The sequence below is a fragment of the Solanum stenotomum genome, chromosome 1 (genome assembly GCF_019186545.1).
Source record: "Solanum stenotomum isolate F172 chromosome 1, ASM1918654v1, whole genome shotgun sequence".
In the NCBI taxonomy this organism is placed as follows: Eukaryota; Viridiplantae; Streptophyta; class Magnoliopsida; order Solanales; family Solanaceae; genus Solanum; species Solanum stenotomum.
Genome location: NC_064282.1, coordinates 70,829,667 through 70,850,709, shown reverse-complemented (window position 1 = coordinate 70,850,709; position 21,043 = coordinate 70,829,667). Strand labels below are relative to the sequence as shown.

Below are 21,043 nucleotides of genomic sequence, written 5' to 3'. Positions count from 1 at the left end.
AGTCTTGCTTTGGTTTTTTGCGACACTTCGATCAAAAAAGGTCAAATGTAATTAAGTAAATCTGGGATCAAATTAACATTTTCAAAATTTTCTAATCTTTTATAAAATACAAAAAAAAACACTTCATTTTTCAAGTTTTACAATTCTATCCAAACCATTTAAAAAAAAGTAAAAGAAAATAGAATTTTTTGTTCTTCTCCCAGCGTTCTCTCTTCTCTTTTTCTTCCTTAGAAAATCCAAAAATTCAACTATCAAAACAAATATTCTCTCCCATTATCTTATCTTCCTCCTCATCTCCGACTGTGACTCTCTCATCTTTCTGAATTGAAGATTGTGTTCGAGTTAAAATGGGTAAGTCATATTTTTGAAAGATTTTACAATTTTCGAACAATACTAAGTTTTTTTCTTGGGTTAATGAACAATAAATCGTTTTATAGATGTGAAAATTGAATAATGGTGTAATGATAGCTATTATTTATTATTTTTGAAAGAAAATCAACAAACCCAAAAAAGCCCTAATTTTGAGGAAATGTATATGTATTATTAACATTCAGTGAAAATTCGTTTTTTTGTTGCTTTTGTTGTTCTTTTTGTGACCATTTTGTTCATATGATTTTAGAAATATAATCTTGTTCAGTTGTTCAATATATATTTCATTTGTTGACAGATGTGTCATATGTTGCTACATTTTAGTGATATGTTGGTATATATTCCAACAGAATTGTCATATGTTGGAACATATCACCTATGTGTTAGGGCAACAAAATGATCATCTGTAGTAACAGAAGATTAATATGTGGCACATGAAGATTCATTTGTGGCCACAGAAGATTCATTCGTGGCAATAGAAGGTACATATGTGGCAACATAATATTCATCTGTGTCAACATAAGTATAAATTGCTACCCATTATTATTTTATAATCAATTGTAAACTCTCAACCTTTTTTTATTTACCTTGTAGATGAAATGATACAAGAAGCTTCATCCATGACAACAACTCAATCTTTTATTGGTGTTGTTTCATCTTCTAACATCAAATGCTCTTTTTGTTTATGCGAAGAATGTGAGCAGCAACGTGATTATTTTATTAGTCCTGTTAAAGAACTGACTGATATTTTTAAGGAAATGACTTATAATATTAATGTTCATACATCCAAGAAAATTTCACAGCTTTTGAAGTGTAGGAGGTTGAAAAAATCTATTTCCCAATCACTATCTATAATTAGTGAAAGAAAAAAAATCAATAGCTACTGCTCCAGTATCACACTCAAACCCAAAAGGCAAGGAGAAGGAGAAGGAGAAGGAGAATGAGGAGGAGGAGAAGGAGAAAGAGCAAGAGAAGGAGGAGGAGCAGGAGAAGGAGAAGGAGAAAGAGAAGAAAAAGGAGAAGGAGAAAGTGAAAAAGAAAGCGAAAGAGAAAGAGAAAGAGAGAAAGAAAAAGAAAGAGAAGAAAGTTGAAGTCGTCAGTTGTGATGTGAAGCAACAATATCCATTTGAAGGTTTTAACATTGACGGCGAGGGCCCAACTGAACTAATGTCATCCTTCTCGCAATGGATAAACGAGGGTCTTTACAAGCATCATGCAAAAAAGTAAAGTCGTTCAACTATTATTAGTATTTCTTCTTGTTGTCCACTAAATATTTATTTATAATAATTACAAAATTGCAGAAGAAACAAGGACGATCACTACTTAGTCAATTGCTCGGATCTTGAGTTCAAACAACTTGATTTTGTATTTGCATTTCCAAAGAAGAAGGACTGGTTCTACGTAATGTCTCAACCCAATAAGTGATGAACTGATGAGGTAAATTCATGTCCACTTTTATCTTTTGATTAAGACATGAATGCATACAAATAAATTGATACATAAATACACTTGTTAATGCATCTGTGCAGTATGTGGATGTCATTTTATACTATTTGCGGAAGAAGTCGAAGCAACAGAGTCATTCTAAATATTGATATACCACTACTAATTGTGTTTTTCAAAACATATTTTCAAAGTTCTTACCTATGACTTTTGTCGTGGCATGGGGATTATGGCTTGTAAGATGCTCTGAACCACACGTATGGTACTTTTCATAGATTCTAATGACAAACATGTTGCTACTTGTAAATTTCACAGCCCTCAGCCATCAATTGCACTCCGGTTATGAACATTTAAAAGAAAACACATTACGAGAATTGATCACCTTTTTAAGTCTAAAATCTTTTTTCAAACAAGCAATTTTCAATGAATTTGCCAGTTCTTCCTTGTTCTTGAATGTCATTCCCTTATAAAAACCTGTTTCATCATCTCGAACATTATTCACACGTGATGATTGAGAAGAACATGGAATGTTGCTGCCAACAATAGGTGTAGGAGGATTGTGGCTCTCAAAGCTCGGCACGTCATCTTTTCCAATTTCAGCATCGTGATAATTCATGTCCATATCATCAAATTCATCATTTAACATATCTTGTTGGTCTTCTTCTAGATTATGATCCTCCTCGATAGGATTTTCATCCACGTAGACTCTTAATATGGGCGGTCTCTCTGCTCCTCCCAAATAAACAACCAAACTAGGCTGATCAGTTATTTTAAAAGGTAAGACCTTCTCATTATGAAAAAAATGGGGAATGTAACTCATGATAAGATCTTTCAGTTGACAGTTGTATCCACATTTTTTCATGACTAAATTCACAAAATCATCATATAAAATATTTCTTTTGACAGTCATCCCTACCGACCCTCCCCGTTTCTTACCATCCTTCCAACTCCAAATGTATCATTTTTTCTTCTCTACCCATTCACCACGACAATCAATCCCTACAAATAATCCCTCCATTTATTGTACCTGAAGAAATTAATTAAAAAATAATTAGTACTAATAAAGAAATGTGTAAGTCATATGTTGCAACATATGACAATTATGTGGCGACATGTAAGTCATATGTTGCAACATATAACTGATATGTTGTGACAAATAAATCATATATGGCAACATGTGTAAGTTATATGTAGCAACATATGGCTATCATGTTGGAAATGTAAGTCATATGCTGCTACATTTAACTATTCTGTTGCGAAACATAAATCACATGTTGTGACAAAATGTATAAGTCATATGTTGCAACATATATAACCATTTGTTGGAAATGCGAATGCAAATGCAAATTATTGAAAAAATTGCTGCTATCCAGATGATGATGAATGATTTCAAAGAACTGTTAATTTTACTTACCAAAATAATGGTGTGTGAACTCAATCACTTATGGAGTAATTTCAATTGATACAGAACGAAATCTGGTCCACTGATTAGATTAGCTAAGTCTGATTCAAGAAGATGAAAAGAGCTCAAGAAGGACTAGCAGCCAAGACCAACAATGTACGAAAACAAGAAGAAGATGAAGAGAACGGGAAGAAGAAAGGCAAGCAACTAAGCAAGAAGAGAACAAGAACATAGCAGAAGAAGAATAAGAAGAGGAATACGAAGGGNGGGCTTTTGGTACAGCTTGTGGCTTCCCACCAAAATTGGTTAAATTAGGTTTTAGTCATTTACTCTTTTACCCCTCATTTAATCCAATGGACCAAACTGCCCACTTATAAACTTGAGGGCAACTCCACAATTCTTAATCATTAATCACATAATTGTCACCTACACTCAATAATTAAGATTTATGTCACCGCCCCTTTATTTTGACACCTTAATGTCACCTTTAATTCAAAGCCCCATGTATCATAGCGTCTGACATTAATTTTCCTACCAAATATATATATAAAATTAGATGTAATAGGGTTAAATAATAAATTACTATTTTATTTTTAAAATGATTTTTAAATTTTTAAATAGTTTTAAAATGTAAACATGTGATAACTTTTTTGGGAAAAATATTTTTGAATATCTTTCCACAACCACCTTATTTATACCATAATAATGATAATATTAATGATAATATTTAAAATAATAATAATCTAAATTATTAAATTAACTAAATTAATTTAAAATGCAAAAATAATAATAAAAATTACAAATATAAAAGGAAAAAAATTGAAAACACGTAAGATTATTTTTTAAAACATAAAAGTAACCAACCCAACTTTTTTGTGGAAAATATTTTTAACTATTATTCTACATCCTACTTATTTATGGCAAAACAAATAATAATAATAATAATAATAATAATAATAAGAAGAAGAAGAAGAGGAAGAAGAAGAAGAAGAATCTGTAATAATAATAATAATAATAATAATAATGAATAATAATAAATAATAATAATCTTAATTATTAAATTAATTTAAAATCCGAAAATAAAAATAAAAATTACAAATATAAAGGGAAAAAAAACGTAATACTATTTTTTTAAAACATAAAAGCAACCAACTCGCCTTTTTTTGGAAAAATACTTTTAACTATCTTTCCACAACCTCCTTATTTATAGCAACACAAATAATAATAATAATAATAATAATAATAATAAAATAATATTGTAATAATAATAATAAGGGAAAAGAGTCAAAAATGCCCTTATACTAGATGAAATGATCAAATATGTCATTTGTTTATACTTTGGTCCATTTATTCCCTTATTGTTAATGGGCCAAAAATACCCTCAGGTGTAATGGAGGCAACATCAAATACTTAAACAATTTAATTAATCTTAATTTTTCTACCCTCCTCTCTTTATCTGAACCCAACTCCATTCCTAACATCAAAACTTAAATATCTAAACATCCAAAACTCAAAAAGATTATCCATCACCAACAAGGAACTTATCCTGGAAGGTTTAATCTCATTTCTCCTCCACGCCATAAAGAAACAGAATCCTCACCACAATAATTTCCGTTGCCTCTTCGACACCCCTAATCGGAGCTATCACATTCTCATCCAAGCTGACTCCATCGAGGGCTCTTCTTACCATAGAACTCGATCAGAGTTTCAACCACCATTGATTTTCTAGATCTGCCTCAGCCGAGAAGCTTTAATAACAGAGCAACTTCTCTGTTTTCCCTTGTTTCCAACCAGAATGCCTCCGAATTGATTGTTACCAACAATTTACAAGGGACTACTATTGTCGATAAGCTCCGTCATAGGAAATTCTGAAGCAACGGATTACATTGAAAAAACTACTACTACTGACGATATGTACTTTGTGTGTTCAACTTTTAGGTGATCTTCTAGTGTAAATGTGAAATATTTGTTTGGTTTGATTATTTTCTACTAGTAATAATGTTGTTTCAAATCAATTAGTCTTAATTTAAGAAATCTATAAGAGGGACTAGGGTTTGAAAGAGGAAAAAAAATAAATTTTGTGAATGAAATGGAATTGGGTTCATCGGATAAAGAGAAAAGGGTAAACAAATTAAGACTAATTAAATGGTTTAAGTATTGTATGTTGCCTCCATTAAACTTTAGGGCATTTTTGGCCCATTTCATTAACAGTAAGGGCATAAATGGACCAAAATATGAACAAAGGGCATTTTTAATCATTTCATGTAGTACAAGTGCATTTTTGACCCTTTTCTCTAATATAATAGTAATAACAATAATAATACTAATAATCTTAATTTTTAAATTAATTTTAAAATCCGAAAATAAAAATAGCAAATATAAAATGAAAAAAAACATGAAAAACACGTAATACTATTTTTTTTTAAAAAAAATATGACTATTTTTTAAATTTGAATTTAAAGTGGTGCCCTACCCATTATCTAGATTTTGTATATATACATAAATAAATTCAACTAAGAAAAGTAATGGATCTATTCTTCTTCAAATGTGTGATGTTATTTGTTGAATTATTTCAAGTATTCTTTTCATTTTTTTCTTTGGGGGCGAATAGGTACATTATTTGATGTCAGGAGAAGAAAAATCGAATATATTTGCAAAGGAAAAAGTGAAAGTACTAGAAGAAGAACAACAATATTTATCAAAGAGAAAATCCTCTACACATGTTGATACTTTTAAATATATCATGTTTTGAGGTATTTTTTTGGTTCATTTCGTTCAATTTGATTTGTTTCTATCATATTTTGAACTTGAATTTTTTAGATTGAATGAGCTTTCTATTCTTTTTTATTTACATTTGTAATCTTTGATGATTCTTAATTTTATTATTTTTTGTTGATTTCTTATTCAATAATTTATACTAACAATGTTTTTTTCTATTGAAGAATATATCATGTGTATTCATCATGCATCGTACATCGACTTGTAAAATGTGAAAAATAAAAGCTCCTTTAGAGGTTGTGGTCTTGTGGATATCAAGTGTTGAATGCGTATGTTAGGCGCAAAAGTTTTGTAGCTTTTCTTCTACTACTAGATGGGCACAACCCATGTTGTGCACAGGCCCAACATGTTAGGTGTAATGTCAAATGTACTTTTAAATTTGTATAAAATAGAGAAATTTCATACATTTGGAGGCTAATTACATTCTATACCGAAAGTTTCTCCAATTATAAAAATTTCGAATTTTTCATTGTCCTAGGATACATTTTTTAGTTGTCCAATACATTGCAAATGATACATTACTTAAGATTTTATTGTGCGGAACTCGGATATATTCCTCTGTTGTTGAATACATTGGTCTCTACTTTGTTATAGTGTCAGATACATTCCTCTGTTGTCAAATACATTGGTCTCTATTGGTTATGTTGCGTCGGATACATTCCTCTGTTGTAGGATACATTGGTCTCTACTCTGTAGTTGCGTCAGATACATTCCTCTATTGTCGGATACATAACTATGAACATGATTCATAGTGGGAGGGATGTATCCGAGAGAGGATTTTTGATTTTTTTTTAAATGATAGGGAAATTTAGAAATTATGATATTTTAAGTTGTATATTTATATATTTTTTCCTTAAAATTTTGTGGCACTAAACTAAAGATATGTAAAATATACTAAATACTCTTTAATTTTATTATCTTAAATATAGTACGTGAAAAGATAGAATAAAATAAACTAACCAACAAATTCAAAATGGATGGAGCATTAAAGATGGATATTGATTGAATAACTATAATCCACCTTTCTTCTCTACATAGGTATAGCATAATTTTTTGGGAAAAATAAGTAAATACCCCATAAAAGCAAAATAATTACAAACATATACCTCATTAAATAATTACACTATATACCTCATTTACTAATTTCGTTTAACTGATACTAAATCAGTATCATATATACTGTATTGGTATCATTAAGGTTGATAATTTTGTTGAATTGATACTAAATCAGTATATATATATATTGTATTGGTATCATTAAAGTTTGTTGTTAAGAAATTATCCATTAGTCAATGATACTATAAGAGTATATATATATATATATATATATATATAAGTTTTTTTGTTAAAAAATTACTCATTAATCAATGATACTATAAGAGTATATATATACTCTTATAGTATCATTGACTAATGAATAATTTCTTAACAACAAAACTTAACGATACCACAACAATATACATATATACTTGTATAGTATCATTGACTAATAAGTAATTTCTGAACAAGAAACCTTAAGGATATCAATACAGTATATATATACTGATTTAGTATCAGTTAAACAAAAATTATCAACTTTAATGATACCAATACAATATATGATACCGATTTAGTATCACTTAAGCAAAAATTATCACCCTTAATGAATGGGGGTATGGACTGTAATTATTTATGAGAGAATGGGTATTTCAAGAATTACTTTGAATTTGGGTATGAACTTGGAATTATTTTAGATTTTATGGCCCATTTATGTAGTTTTCCCTTTATTTCCTTACAATATGTGCAGAAAAACACAAAGATTTAGTTACTGCATTTTTTTCCAGCTGTTGCTTTACTAAAGAATGTTTGTTTTGACATATAAATGAAAAATAGTATGATTTACATACAAGCAAAATAAGATGCCGTGAATAGTAGGAACAAATTCTCAAGAGGTAATAAAATAGTGAAAAATAAATATTAGACAACATAGTACAAATTCTGAAGAGTGAAAAATAATTATTAGACAAATATAGTACTCCTTACATGACATTCCCTCCGTTCCCAATTTAGATAGAATTCTTGAAATTTTGAGAGTGTTTTTATTTTATTTATTTATTTATTTGAAGAATAACTTTAGTTAATCAATTTTCTTTTGGTAGCATTTTCATGTATTTTAAATATTTTAAGTTGTTTATTATTATAATTTAATATAATTTTTAAATATATAAATTTTATTTAAAAAATTTTAAAGTTATATATTCAAATTCAATAGAAGTTCGAAATTTCAAAATTCCAACCTATTATCACATGACACATATTACACTGATATGCTTCATCTTTCCAATGCCCAAATGGCAATAACTATTAATACATGCGTCCATTTTTAATTGTCATAGTTTTCTTTTTTAGAGTCAAACTATAAAAAATTTTAACTATCATTTTTATGATGTATTTTTTCATCATATTGTTATGCAAAAAAAATGCAATTTATAGTACTTTTTGTATAGTTTTTGAATATCCAATTTTTTTTGTTTAAAATATTGAATTAATGTAATCTAATTTAACTTTGAAAATTAGTCAAATTGATTTTCGAAAAACGTAACATGACAAATAAAAGTGAATGGAGGGAGTAAAAAAAAACAAAGGATATTAGTGGTAAGAGTATTTCAAGAAGTACGAAAAAACACAAGGAGGACATAGAAAACGATGAATTGTTAAACTGATGAAATGGAAACAATTGAACGTCAAGAAAATCTAGAGTTTGAGGTGAGCATCATAATATGACACGTATACAATTGCACCTGTAAATTTTAACAAAAAAAAAGATACGTATACACTTTAGCAATAGTCAGTTATCATTTAGCTAATAAGATAATAGAATTCGTATTATTTGCCACATCTCTAATATACAAATTTTATAACTTTTGGTACAATTCATAATGCAGTGACTTCCGTTTCTAAATAAGAGTAATATAGTTGTTGTTACCTATTGTTAATAAACTACAATACTTTGTGTTGTATCACAAAATTTGAGTAGTGTATGGAGTTTCGATTATATTCTAGGCAGGGGCGGAGCTACCCNTTTCTAAATAAGAGTAATATAGTTGTTGTTACCTATTGTTAATAAACTACAATACTTTGTGTTGTATCACAAAATTTGAGTAGTGTATGAAGTTTCGATTATATTCTAGGATTGTAATTCTGAGATTATAGTAAAGTCAATGATGTGTATTCTCATATCCTCCATTTGTTCAATGCGCGTTGATGATTGTAATAAGTACTATTGAGAACTAGTTAAATTGCTTACAAACTGACTTGAACACCACATTATCCTCCTTATTAGATATAGATAGTCTCATGATTTGGATATAAACTTTAATCTTATTTTAGCTAATACCCAAAGCTAAAGTTTAATAAAATTGCCTTCACTACATAAATGTTGTCATAAAATCACTTTAGTGGACTAATAAATGCTCTATCGCCTTTACATTGTCCCACATCGGATATTCAAAAGGAAAAATAGTCCTTTAAAAGTAAAAGGAGAAGATTTGTATAAAGTGGGTGGAGCTGAGAATTGCACACGATTTAAGTCCGTATCCTAAACCGCTTCTGTAATCAGTAGATTTGTTTGAAGGGGTGGTTTGCCCGGTGTTTTCCCCTTAAGTTGTGCCAAACAAAAGAAACACCAATGTGTGTCAGTTGTTGGAGTTGAATTTCTCCAGGCAGGTTAGAAGGTAGGGTAGTGCCCATGGACATGTCTGATGCTCACTTTGTTCCTCGCTTGCCAGCACCCCCACTTTTTGATTTTTTATTTTTTATTTTTCGATATTACTCAATTCATATCCAAATACATATTCTTCGTTGCTACTTATATGTCATCGTAATTAAATTAATGAACAAACATGTATGTATTATCATATAGTTTTTCTATGTTAGGCCAAATTCATGCTTTCAAGGTTAATACTCCCTCCATTCATATTTAAATGTCATGTTGTGTTTTTTGAAAGTAAAAAAATTTGACTAGTTTATAAAGTTAAATTAGATTATATTTGTTCGATATTAATTTTAAGCGAAAAATTTAGATGTTCAAAAACTAAATGAAAAGTATTAGAAATTGCAATTTTTTTGCATATCAATATATGATGAAAAAATGCATCGTAAAATGTTAGTCAAAGTTATATAGTTTGACTCTAAAAAAAAAAAACTTGACAATTAAAAGTGAACGGATGAGTAACTCTCAAGGATAAAATAAAAAGAATAATATTATTTATGTATTGATTTTGTAAAATGATAAATATTAAGAAATATCTATTTTTATTAAGAATGACATATTAATAGAAATGGAGGCGACGGCATATAAATGGAAACAATACTTAATTAATAGTGTCCCACTTTGACTTTTTTTTCTTCTATATTACTCAATTCATATCCAAATGCATACTTAATTACCAATAGTGTAAAATAATGACATTTTTTAAATATTTACACGACACTCATTTATTTATCAGTTAAATATTTATAATAAATCAATACAATTTATCATGAAGAAACACTAAAACAATTTAAAATGACTTTAATAACAATTAATTAACGATAATAGCTTAATTACCATTAATTTTTAGAGGCAATTTTTTGTAAATGTCTCTAAAACCTACAACGACATTGAATTTAATTACAATGAACTAATGCCGATAAGGCATTAGCACTCTTTGTTATTACTCATACCTATTGTCACTAATTAAAAACTATTTTTATTGTAATGAAATATGATTTATTGAAGTAAAATATATATTAATTAATCATATGATTCAGTAAAAGAAAAACTCAAATACCATAAAAGTATGTATATATATTCAACATGAAGATTTCATTTTCAATTGGATGAAGAAAGAGAAGTAATTGTGATGTTACGCCGTAATATCTACAAAAGGCTAAGTCATACTAATAATTTTTATATGGTTATTACATGCAAAATTACACTTACATTATCAATGTAATTTGGTTTTGAGTTAATGGTAAAAATATATACTTAAATTCTAATTTATTTATTTTTGTAAGGTTCATACTTAATTAATTATTGTTCTATTACCTATCTAAAGTACTATCATTTTTTACGAGTTTCATATCTTAACTTTCACTTCCTTTGTATTAAAACTTATATTTTGATGCTCAATTGACCTACCCACCCTGTTGTCGATTTTGAGAACAAATATTTGACCAACTCAATATTAAGGTTTGTTTTAATACAAAGAGAGTAATAGTTGAGGTATGTAAAAAGAACAATGAATAGTTAAAGTTTGAAATTTGTGAAAAAGGTGATAGTTTTGATATGCTATTCTTTATCTAAGTATTATTTGTTCTCAATTTATGTGATATAGTTCAAATATCAAAATTTGAACAATTGAATTCAGACATAAAATATTTAAATTTTTAAACTAAAATTTACATATGTGTAAATTACATAGAAAGTATTACTAATACCATAACTTACTTGACGATTCAATTTTTTTTTTTTAAAAAACATATAAATAAAGGAAAACTTGAAAACCTTTTTAAAATTTTAAAATTCAAAAGTATCACCTAAGAAAGAAAATAAATATTTTACACATGGTCAATACGTAGTGTCTTTTTCCATCCTTCTAATATATCTTCTCAATTAATTATTTCTAATTCCAAAACAAATTAAGTATACTACAAAAAACCTTTAATACCTCTATTTAATGGTCGCAAAAACCATGCACGTCGTGTACAAAATTCTCCTCCAGCAACAATATTTACTCCTCAATCCCAGAAAAATCATGATCGTTCTGATTCTTACGATCCAACAACAACAATAATAAATCAATTTAAAACAAATCGAGGTGATGAGCAAGATCATTATAATTATCCACCACCACCAACAAATCAAGATCCACACAATCTTGTTAATCAACTAGCAACAACAAAAATCACACATCAATTCCAAACAAGTCAAGGTCAGAAAGATCCTTACGATCCCTCTCATAAATTTTATCTCGAAACCCCTCGATCTCTCATAGCACCAACACTATCATTCCCACATGTTACTGTTAGAATATGTACATCAGAAGCATTATTCAGAATCACAAACTTACATAATAGCATAATAATGTAAACAATATAAATTGTGAAACTCTAACCTTTTGTAGCTTTCACACAACTCGTTCAGGGACTGAGACTCCAGGGTTGCAGCCTTCTACTAATTCCTGACAATCTCTCTCAATCAAGTCTTGTGTGGGCAAGAAAATTTTCAAAAAAAAAGGATGATCTTTCCTTGAGAACCACCACCCCTATTTATACTTTTCAGTATACGGGAAATGTTTGAAAGAAGAAACGTTTCTAGTAATAATTAATAGACATCAATAGTCACTAAATACCTTTAGGTGTATTTGGACACTTTGAATTGTTTCCAACAACCAGGATCAATAGTCATCAACAACCAGTAAAATGTCATTAAGTGTATTTTGGCATTGTTAAGAGTGTTTAACAACCATGATCAATAGTTATCAACAACCACTAAATATCATTAAGTGTATTTAGAAAGTCATTAAACACCAAGGGTGATCAACAACCATTAAACACCATCAATAGCCACTAATAACCATTGAACACTATTATTTGCTTCTTTCATCTTCTAAGGAAAAAAGGAATCGCAATATTTTCTTCTTTTAAGAAAATAAAAAGTTTTTTTCTCTTTTAAACTAATAAAGGTAAAAAACGATGTATTCCTAAACTGAAAAAATACTAACAATCCTTTTCTTTTCCGAACTCGATCAATTAATCAAGCATAGTAGGGACCACAAATTTATTAGCAGAGGCTTCAAATTATAATATTTAATTCGTAAAATGCATGAATTAACCATATCATAATAAATCACAGATTGTACCACTAAAAATTTGTAACTGCACTCCTTTATTTAGTTTCAAATTTTTTCCATTACAACTTATTTAACTCCCCATGTTAGAATTATCGACACAATCAATTAAATACAACTTTTGAAAAATTTAATCCATTGATTAATTTAATCCTTTATCTTTATGCTTAGATTAATTCACATGACGGGTATACATATATAATTCACCTGTAGAGTTTTCACGTGACTACTTATAAGCAACCATAAAGGGGTGTCTTCTTTCTCATATTCGAGATATGGTTCTATCAACTAATTATTATTTCACGAATGTAATTTTTTATTATCCAATCCATTAGGAATATTTTGACTCATCATAGAGTCTCACCTTTTAATAGATTAAAACAATAAAGCAAACTACACAGATCATAATAACTACATATAGATTAAGAGTATAAGCTCATGTAATGGACTAGAGATATTATTTATTGAAATTCAGAACCTAAATACATATCTCAATTTGGTCTGTTCAATACATGCAAAATGTACTAACATAAGAAGTTGGAATTTTACCATTCCCATAATTAAGATTGAATTATATTTAATCTTGTGTTACAATCATCAAGATGTTTGTCCAATTTCATCTTCGATTGTGAACATTTAATTTATAACTTATAAGAACCGATAATTTTAATCCTCCGCGTATGAGTTAAAACAACTCCATACCCAAAAATCGTCTATTATATAAGTAATTGACACACGTATAAACGCAGTGATCTATTCAAACAAAGACTTTATTGTAATAATTAACATAAAACGTAAAGTCTTTGTAAAGGAATAAAATCAATACTATAACTCAACCATATGGTTAATAGTATATCCCAACAATATCCCACTTAGACTCATAACCATGCATGTACAAATTTAACACCCATTTCATCCACATGCTTATCAAAAGACTTCTGAGGTAAGCCTTTGGTAAATGGATCCGCCAAATTGTTTTTTGATTTAATCTTCAAAACTCTTACATCATCCCTTTGAGTTATATCACGAATCAAGTGATATTTTCTCTCAATGTGCTTACTCCATTTATGGCTTTGTGGTTCTTTTGAGTTGGCAACTGCACCACTATTATCACAATAAAGTGTAATTGGTGCTTCAATAGAAGGAACCACTCCAAGCTCTTTTAGAAAATTTTTGAGCCAACTACATATTCAGCTTCTATGGTGGAATCAACAACACACGATTGCTTTATGCTCCTCTAAACTATGGCTCCACCTCCTAGAGTAAATACATATCCTGAGGTCAATATTTTAGAATCTCTATCTGACTGGAAATCTGAATCTGTATATCCAATAGGTACGAGATTGTCAGGGTGGAAAACAAGCATATAATTTCTAGTCTTTTTAAGGTACTTGATGATATGCTTGACTGCAGTCCAATGTTATTGCTCAGGGTTAGACTGAAATCTGCTAACCATGCCTACATCAAAGCAGATATCCGGTCTAGTGCAAAAGATAGCATACATAAGACTACTTACAACAGAAGCGTAAGGGATTGGCTTCATCCTTTCTATCTCGTCGGCCATTTTGGGCGACTAATCCTTTGATAAAGTAATTCCATGTCTAAAAGGAAGAAACTCCTTTTTGAAATTTTGCATGCTAAACCTCGCAAGAATAATATCAATATAAAGTGCTTAAGACAAACCTAATATTCTTTGTTTGCGATCTCGCAAAAGCTTAATCCCAAGGATATGGTCCGCTTCTCCCAAGTCTTTCATATTAAAACGCGAAGACAACCACTCCTTTACAGAATTCAACATGCTCACATTATTTCCTACGAGCAAGATGTCATCTACTACAGAATCAAAAATGTTACTCTGTCTCCCACCCATTTCTTATAGATGCATGATTCATTTTCAAACTAATCAAAATCAAAGGTTTTAATCAAGTTGTCAAAACAAATGTTCCATGCCCGAGATGCCTTTTTCAATCCATAAATGGATCTCTTAAGTTTACAAACCATGTGTTCATTGCCATTTACCATGAAACCTTCTGGTTGTGCCATATAAATGCACTCATCAAGACTTTCGTTTAAGAAAGTTGTCTTGACATCCATTTGCCAAATCTCATAATTATAATGAGCAGCAATGGATAAGAGAATCCTAATGGATTTAGCGGCTACCGGCGAAAAAGTTTCCTCAAAATCAATTCCTTCTTTTTGAGTAAACCATTTCTCAACAAGCCGAGCCTTAAAAGTTTTCACTTTTCTACCCACGCCTCTCTTTTTCTTGTAGATCCATTTACAACCAATAAGTTTAACACCTATTGGTGGTTCCACAAGATCCCGGACTTGGTTTGAGTACATAGATTCCATTTCAGATTTCATAGCAACAACCCATATTTCAACATCTTTATCATGTAGTGCTTCAGCGTAATTTAATGGTTTTGTATTAGTCTCTTCAGGGATTCTATCGTATGGTTCTCCCAAGAGCATAAACTGTTGTGGTTTTCTAATAACTCTCCCACTACGACGACTAGAAACTACAGGATTTGCTACATCTTGAACTAAATTATGAACATTCTTAACTACTTCCTCCACAATTTCAGGTTGCGCGACATTACTCCCACTACTTTGTGGTAGCAAGATGTCTTGAGTCTGCTTCTGAGCAACCTCTAGAGCATCCTCTTGAGCAACCTCTTTTCGACCGACATTCCTCCTACTACGTGGATGTACTGGTATGTCAACAATTATTTTAGGTAGTTGTGTTGATGTTTCATTTGTAGTTATTCCTTTGCTTAGTTCCTGTAACACAACTTTACTTCTAGGAACATGGTTATTTAAATAGTCATGTTCTAGAAGCTTGGCATTTGTTGAAACAATTACCTTTTGTTCCTTAGGACAATAAAATAAATCTCCTTTAGTTCCTTTTGGATATCCAATGAAAATGCACACTTCTGTCCTTGATTCTAATTCATTTGTTTTCCCTTTTAATACATGTGTTGCACATCCCCAAACTCGAATATGCCGTAGACTAGGCTTGCACCCATTCCACAATTCGGATGGGATTAAAGGAATAGGTTTGGAAGGAACCAAATTCGGAATGTAATTTGCAGTTTCTAAGGCATATCCCTAAAAGCTAAAAGACAAATCTGAATAAATTAACATTGATCTAACCATTTCCAAAAGAGCTCTATTTCTTCGTTCTGCCACACCATTTTGTTGTGGTGTTCCTAGGTAGAATATTGAGATGTAATGCCCGATTCTGATAAGTACTTAATGAATCCCGCAGAAAGGTATTCACCACTACGATCTGATCATAATGTTTGGATATGTTTACCATGTCGCTTTTCTGTTTCTATCTTGAATTCTTTGAACTTCTCAAAGCATTCAAATTCATGGCGCAACAAATAAATGTTTCCATATTTTGAGTAGTCATCTGTGAAAGTCAAAAAATACTCAAAACCCCCTCTTGCTCGTATAGTCATAGGACCGCACAAATCAGAATGAATTAATTCTAACTTATTAGTGGCTCTATTTCTTTTGGAAGGGAAATGTCTCTTTGTCATTTTACCTTCTAAACAAGATTCACAGGTTGGTAGTACCTCCACTTTCAATAAACTCAGAGGTCTATCAGAAATCAACCTTGAAATCCTATTTATATTGATATGACATAGACGTAAGTGCCATAACTAAGTTTGACTCAATTCAGAAATACGTTTTCTTTTATGAGAAATATCAATATTATTTAATTCATTATGGTATAACATGTCATGAGAGACTTCAAATACAAAGAAATGATGTATTTTAGGAGCACTATGGATGAATTTCTTATCATACTTAATAACAACACAATTATTTGCAAATAAAACTTTATAACCAACATCCATTATTTTGAAACTAAAAGCAAATTCCTTCTTATCGAAGGTACATAAAGAACATCTTTTAAAAATAGAATTCTGGAACTGCTAAAAGAAAAAGAGATATTTTCTATTGCTAGGACTGTTGTTGGTTCCCCATTCGCCTGAAAAACGTAAACTTCATTCTCACTTAGCCACCGTGTTTCTTGAAACCCTGCAAAGAAATGCAAACATGGTCAGTGCCTCCGGAATCTACAACCCATAATTGGATAGAAACAACCACTAAACAACTTTCAATGACATTTAAACAAGAATTACCTTTGTTTTTCATTTTGGCTTGATTGTCAAGGCATTGCCTCTTGTGGTGACCAGGCTGCTTGCAGTGGTAGCACTTGACCTTAGGCTTAGCCATACCACCTGTAGCACCTCTGGGTGCCACAACCTTGCACGACTTCTTCTTCTGAGCTTTAGCCGGCTTAGACGAAGAAACGACAGGTTTGCCCACCATGTATGCCACAGAGGGAGGAGTTTGCTGCTTGATAATGGATTCTGCTGCTGTTAGTTCATTCACCAATTTTGAAAGAAACAAATCCATCTTGTTCATATTATAATTCAAGCGAAACTATTGAAAATGTCCGGTAGAGTCTGTAGGATCATCTCCACTTGAGATCCTTATCAATAGCAACGCCAAATATCTTTAGCTCATTAAGATAACTCATCATGTTCAGCACATGATCCTTCAACCATTTTGGTGGTCAAGATAGCCTTCATGGCAGTCTTCTTGGCAGCACGATTCTGCTCTTCGAACATCTCTTTGAGAGATTCGAGCATATCGTAAGCAAATGTCATAGACCGATGTTGATGTTGTAAGATATTCGATATTGAGGCATGAATGTAGCACCTTGCCATCTCATCATCCTTGATCCATTTCTCATAGGCCTTAATCTTCTCATCAGTAGCATCTGCTGGTTTAATGGGGCATTCTTCAACCAACACATATTTGAAACCCTCGAATGTTAGAACAATGTTAAGGTTTCGTTTCCAGTCCACATAGTTATGACCTTCCAGTTTGTTTTGGTTCAAGATAGAGGACAGAGGATTGAAGTGAGACATAGTTAATCTGAGAGATATTTAAAACAGATCATTAGTAACATATCTTTTATATTTAAAATAAAAAAAACAAGACACATATAATCATGCTAATGAACAATTAGAAGCGATAGAGAAACTTAACTATTCAAGCAAATATATGAGCAAGTTCATATATATAGTACCACTTAAAGAAGACAAGTCCAACTCAATTAGAGAGTAATTTGTGAAGTTTTAGTCAAGTATACATATATATATTGTCTTTTGCTCATTGATTCAACATGCAACTTAGTTGGAAAGTTAAAAACAAGTCACCAAATCAAAAGGCAAACATAGAAGTATCAAAATATACAAGTTTATCAGATGGGGAAGAGGACCTATGTCAACACATAAACTCATATACTAACTGTTAAAATCATTATTTTAGAAGTAGGGATGAACCCTTACAACTCTGGAGTACAAAAACATTTTTTTTTCAAACTAACAAAAAATTGTTCATCAAAAGAACAAGATGATATATACAAATTTAACCAAATATATATCAAAATCATGGATTCTTATTACATTATCAGTTATATGTAAGAAGACTCGTGATGCCAATTGTTAGAATATGTACAGTGGAAACATTATTCAGAATCACAAACTTACATAATAGCATAATAATGTAAACTATATAAATTGTGAAACTCTAACCTATTGTAGCTTTCACACAACTCGTTCAGGGACTGGGACTCCAGGGTTGCAGTCTTCTACTAATTCCTGACTAACTCTCTCAATCAAGTCTTGTTTGGGCAAGAAAATATTTAGAAAAAGGATGATCTTTCCTTAAGAACCACCACCCCTATTTTATACTTTTCTAGATAAGGAAAAAGTTTGAAAGATGAAACGTTTCTAGTCATAACTAGTAGCTATTAATAGTCATTAAATACCTTTAGGTGTATTTGGACACTGTGAAGTGTATCCAACAACCATGATCAATAGTCATCAACAACCATTAAATACCGTTAAGTGTATTTTGACACTGTTAAGAGTCTCTAACAACCATGATCTATAGTTATCAACAACCACTAAATATCATTAAGTGTATTTGGAAAGTCATTAAACACCAAGGGTAATCAACAACTATTAAACACCATCAATAGCCACTAATAACACCATTGAACACTATTATTTGCTTCTTTCTTCTTCTAAAGAAACAAAGAATCACAATATTTTCTTCTTTCTTCTTTTAAGAAAATAAAAAGTTTTTTTCTCTTTTAAACTAATAAAAGTAAAAAATGACTTATTCCTAAACTGAAAAAATATTAACAGTCTTTTTCTTTTCCGAACTCGATCAATTAATCAGGCATAGTAAGGACCACAAATTTATTAGCAGAGGCTTCCAATTATAATATTTAATTCGTAAAAAAATATGAATTAACCATATAATAATAAATCATAGATTGACCACTGAAAATCTGTAACTGCACTCCTCTATTTAATTTCAAATTTTTCCGTTACAACTTATTTAACTCCCCATGTTAGAATTATTGACACCAATCAATTAAATCAAACATCTGAAAAATTTAATCCATTGATTAATTAACCCTTTATCTTTATGCTTAAATTAATTCACGTGACGAATATACATATATAATCCACCTGCAAGGTTTTCACGTGACTACTTATAAGCAACCATAAAAAGGTGTCTTCTTTATCATATTCGAGATATGGTTCTATCAACTAATTATTATTTCATGGATGTAATTTGTTATTATTCAATCCATTAGGAATATTTTGACTCATCATAGAGTCTCGCCTTTTAATAGATTAAAATAATAAAGCAAACTACACAAATCATAATAACTACATCAAGATTAAGAGTATAAGCTCATGTAATGGACTAGATATATTATTTATTGAAATTCAGAACCTAAATACATATCTCAATTTGGTCCGTTCAATACATGCAAAATGTACTAACACAAGAAGTTGGAATTTTACCATTCCCATAATTAAGATTGAATTATATTTAATCTTGTGTTACAATCATCAAGATGTTTGTCCAACTTCATATTTGATTGTGAACATTTAATTTATAATTTATAAGAACCTATAATTTTAATCTTCCGCACATGAGTTAAACAACTCCATACCCAAAAATCGTCTACTATATAAGTAATGGACACACATATAAACACAATGATCTATTCAAACAAAGAACATAAAACGTAATGTCTTTATAAAGGATTAAAATCAATTCTATAACTCAACCATATGGTTAATAGTATATCCCAACAGTTACCCCATTTCTAGCTTAATTTGAGTATAATGTAACCCAGAGGCATATGTTTTTTGAGCTAATTTGCATGGTTATAAGAAAGAAGAAGTGAAGGTACAAGTGGAAGATGATAGAGTCTTAAAGATCAGTGGGGAGAGAATAATAGTAGAAAAAGAATACGACAATTGGCACCATTTTCAGAAAAAATTTGGCAAGTTTTCAACTGTTTTTAATTTGCCTGAGGATGCTAGGGGTTGATAAAGTGATTTCAACAATGGAGAATGAAGTGCTTATTGTCACAATTCCTAAAAAGGGAGCGGTCAAGAAATCACGCGTTAGAACAGTCTGAATATTTTAATTTAGATATATTTATATTTCATGTCAAAAATGTTATAGTTGAATCGTTGAATAGAGGGTACATTACAAAAAAAAAAACCTTAAATTGTTGGGGTTTTATTACGGAGGTTAATATAACCCCCGTAAATTGCATCAAATTACGGAGGTTAAAGCAACACTGCAATTTCTAAGCAATTTGTGGGGGTCATTAACTGTGGTAACCCTCAAATTAAAATTCCATTAGTTATAATATTAAGGCAGAGATCTTCTCTCCAATTTCCCTAATTAACATTTTAGGGTTCCTGGATAGCGATTGTTGGAGAAGAAACAATGACGTCGGTGTTAATTGGAATCACCAGCCTGGAAGTCCGATACACCGTCAACTCCATCGGCGATGACATCAATATGTATTGAGCGTGTCACTACCCAAATTCATAAGTCGTGATGGCACCTATGTTCCCCGCCGTTAGTTAAGCCAACCCAATAATTTTACCAATTTAATTAAGTAATGATGTAAAAAGGTAAACAAAAAGTAGAATATCTCCAACACCAAATCCTATAAATACGTAATGCGGAAAGCTAAAATACCACCCAAGAATTGATGTAATAAGTACAAGAGCTTCTAAAATACGGCGCAAGTCTGAAACTAAATAACAAG

At 30.5% G+C, this 21,043-nt stretch overlaps 1 protein-coding gene and 1 pseudogene across 1 annotated transcript; both read left to right on the top strand.

Annotated features, from left to right (window-relative positions):
- Positions 1–347: 347 nt before the first annotated feature.
- LOC125856153 (uncharacterized) lies at positions 348–1,794 on the top strand. The gene is made up of 3 exons (XM_049535711.1): positions 348–351; positions 1,250–1,592; positions 1,671–1,794. The coding sequence occupies exons 1-3, from the start codon at positions 348–350 to the stop codon at positions 1,792–1,794; spliced, it is 471 nt and encodes a 156-aa protein (XP_049391668.1).
- A 1,534-nt stretch (positions 1,795–3,328) lies between these two features.
- Positions 3,329–20,407, top strand: LOC125856143 (18.5 kDa class I heat shock protein-like; annotated as a pseudogene).
- The last annotated feature ends 636 nt before the right edge of the window (positions 20,408–21,043 follow it).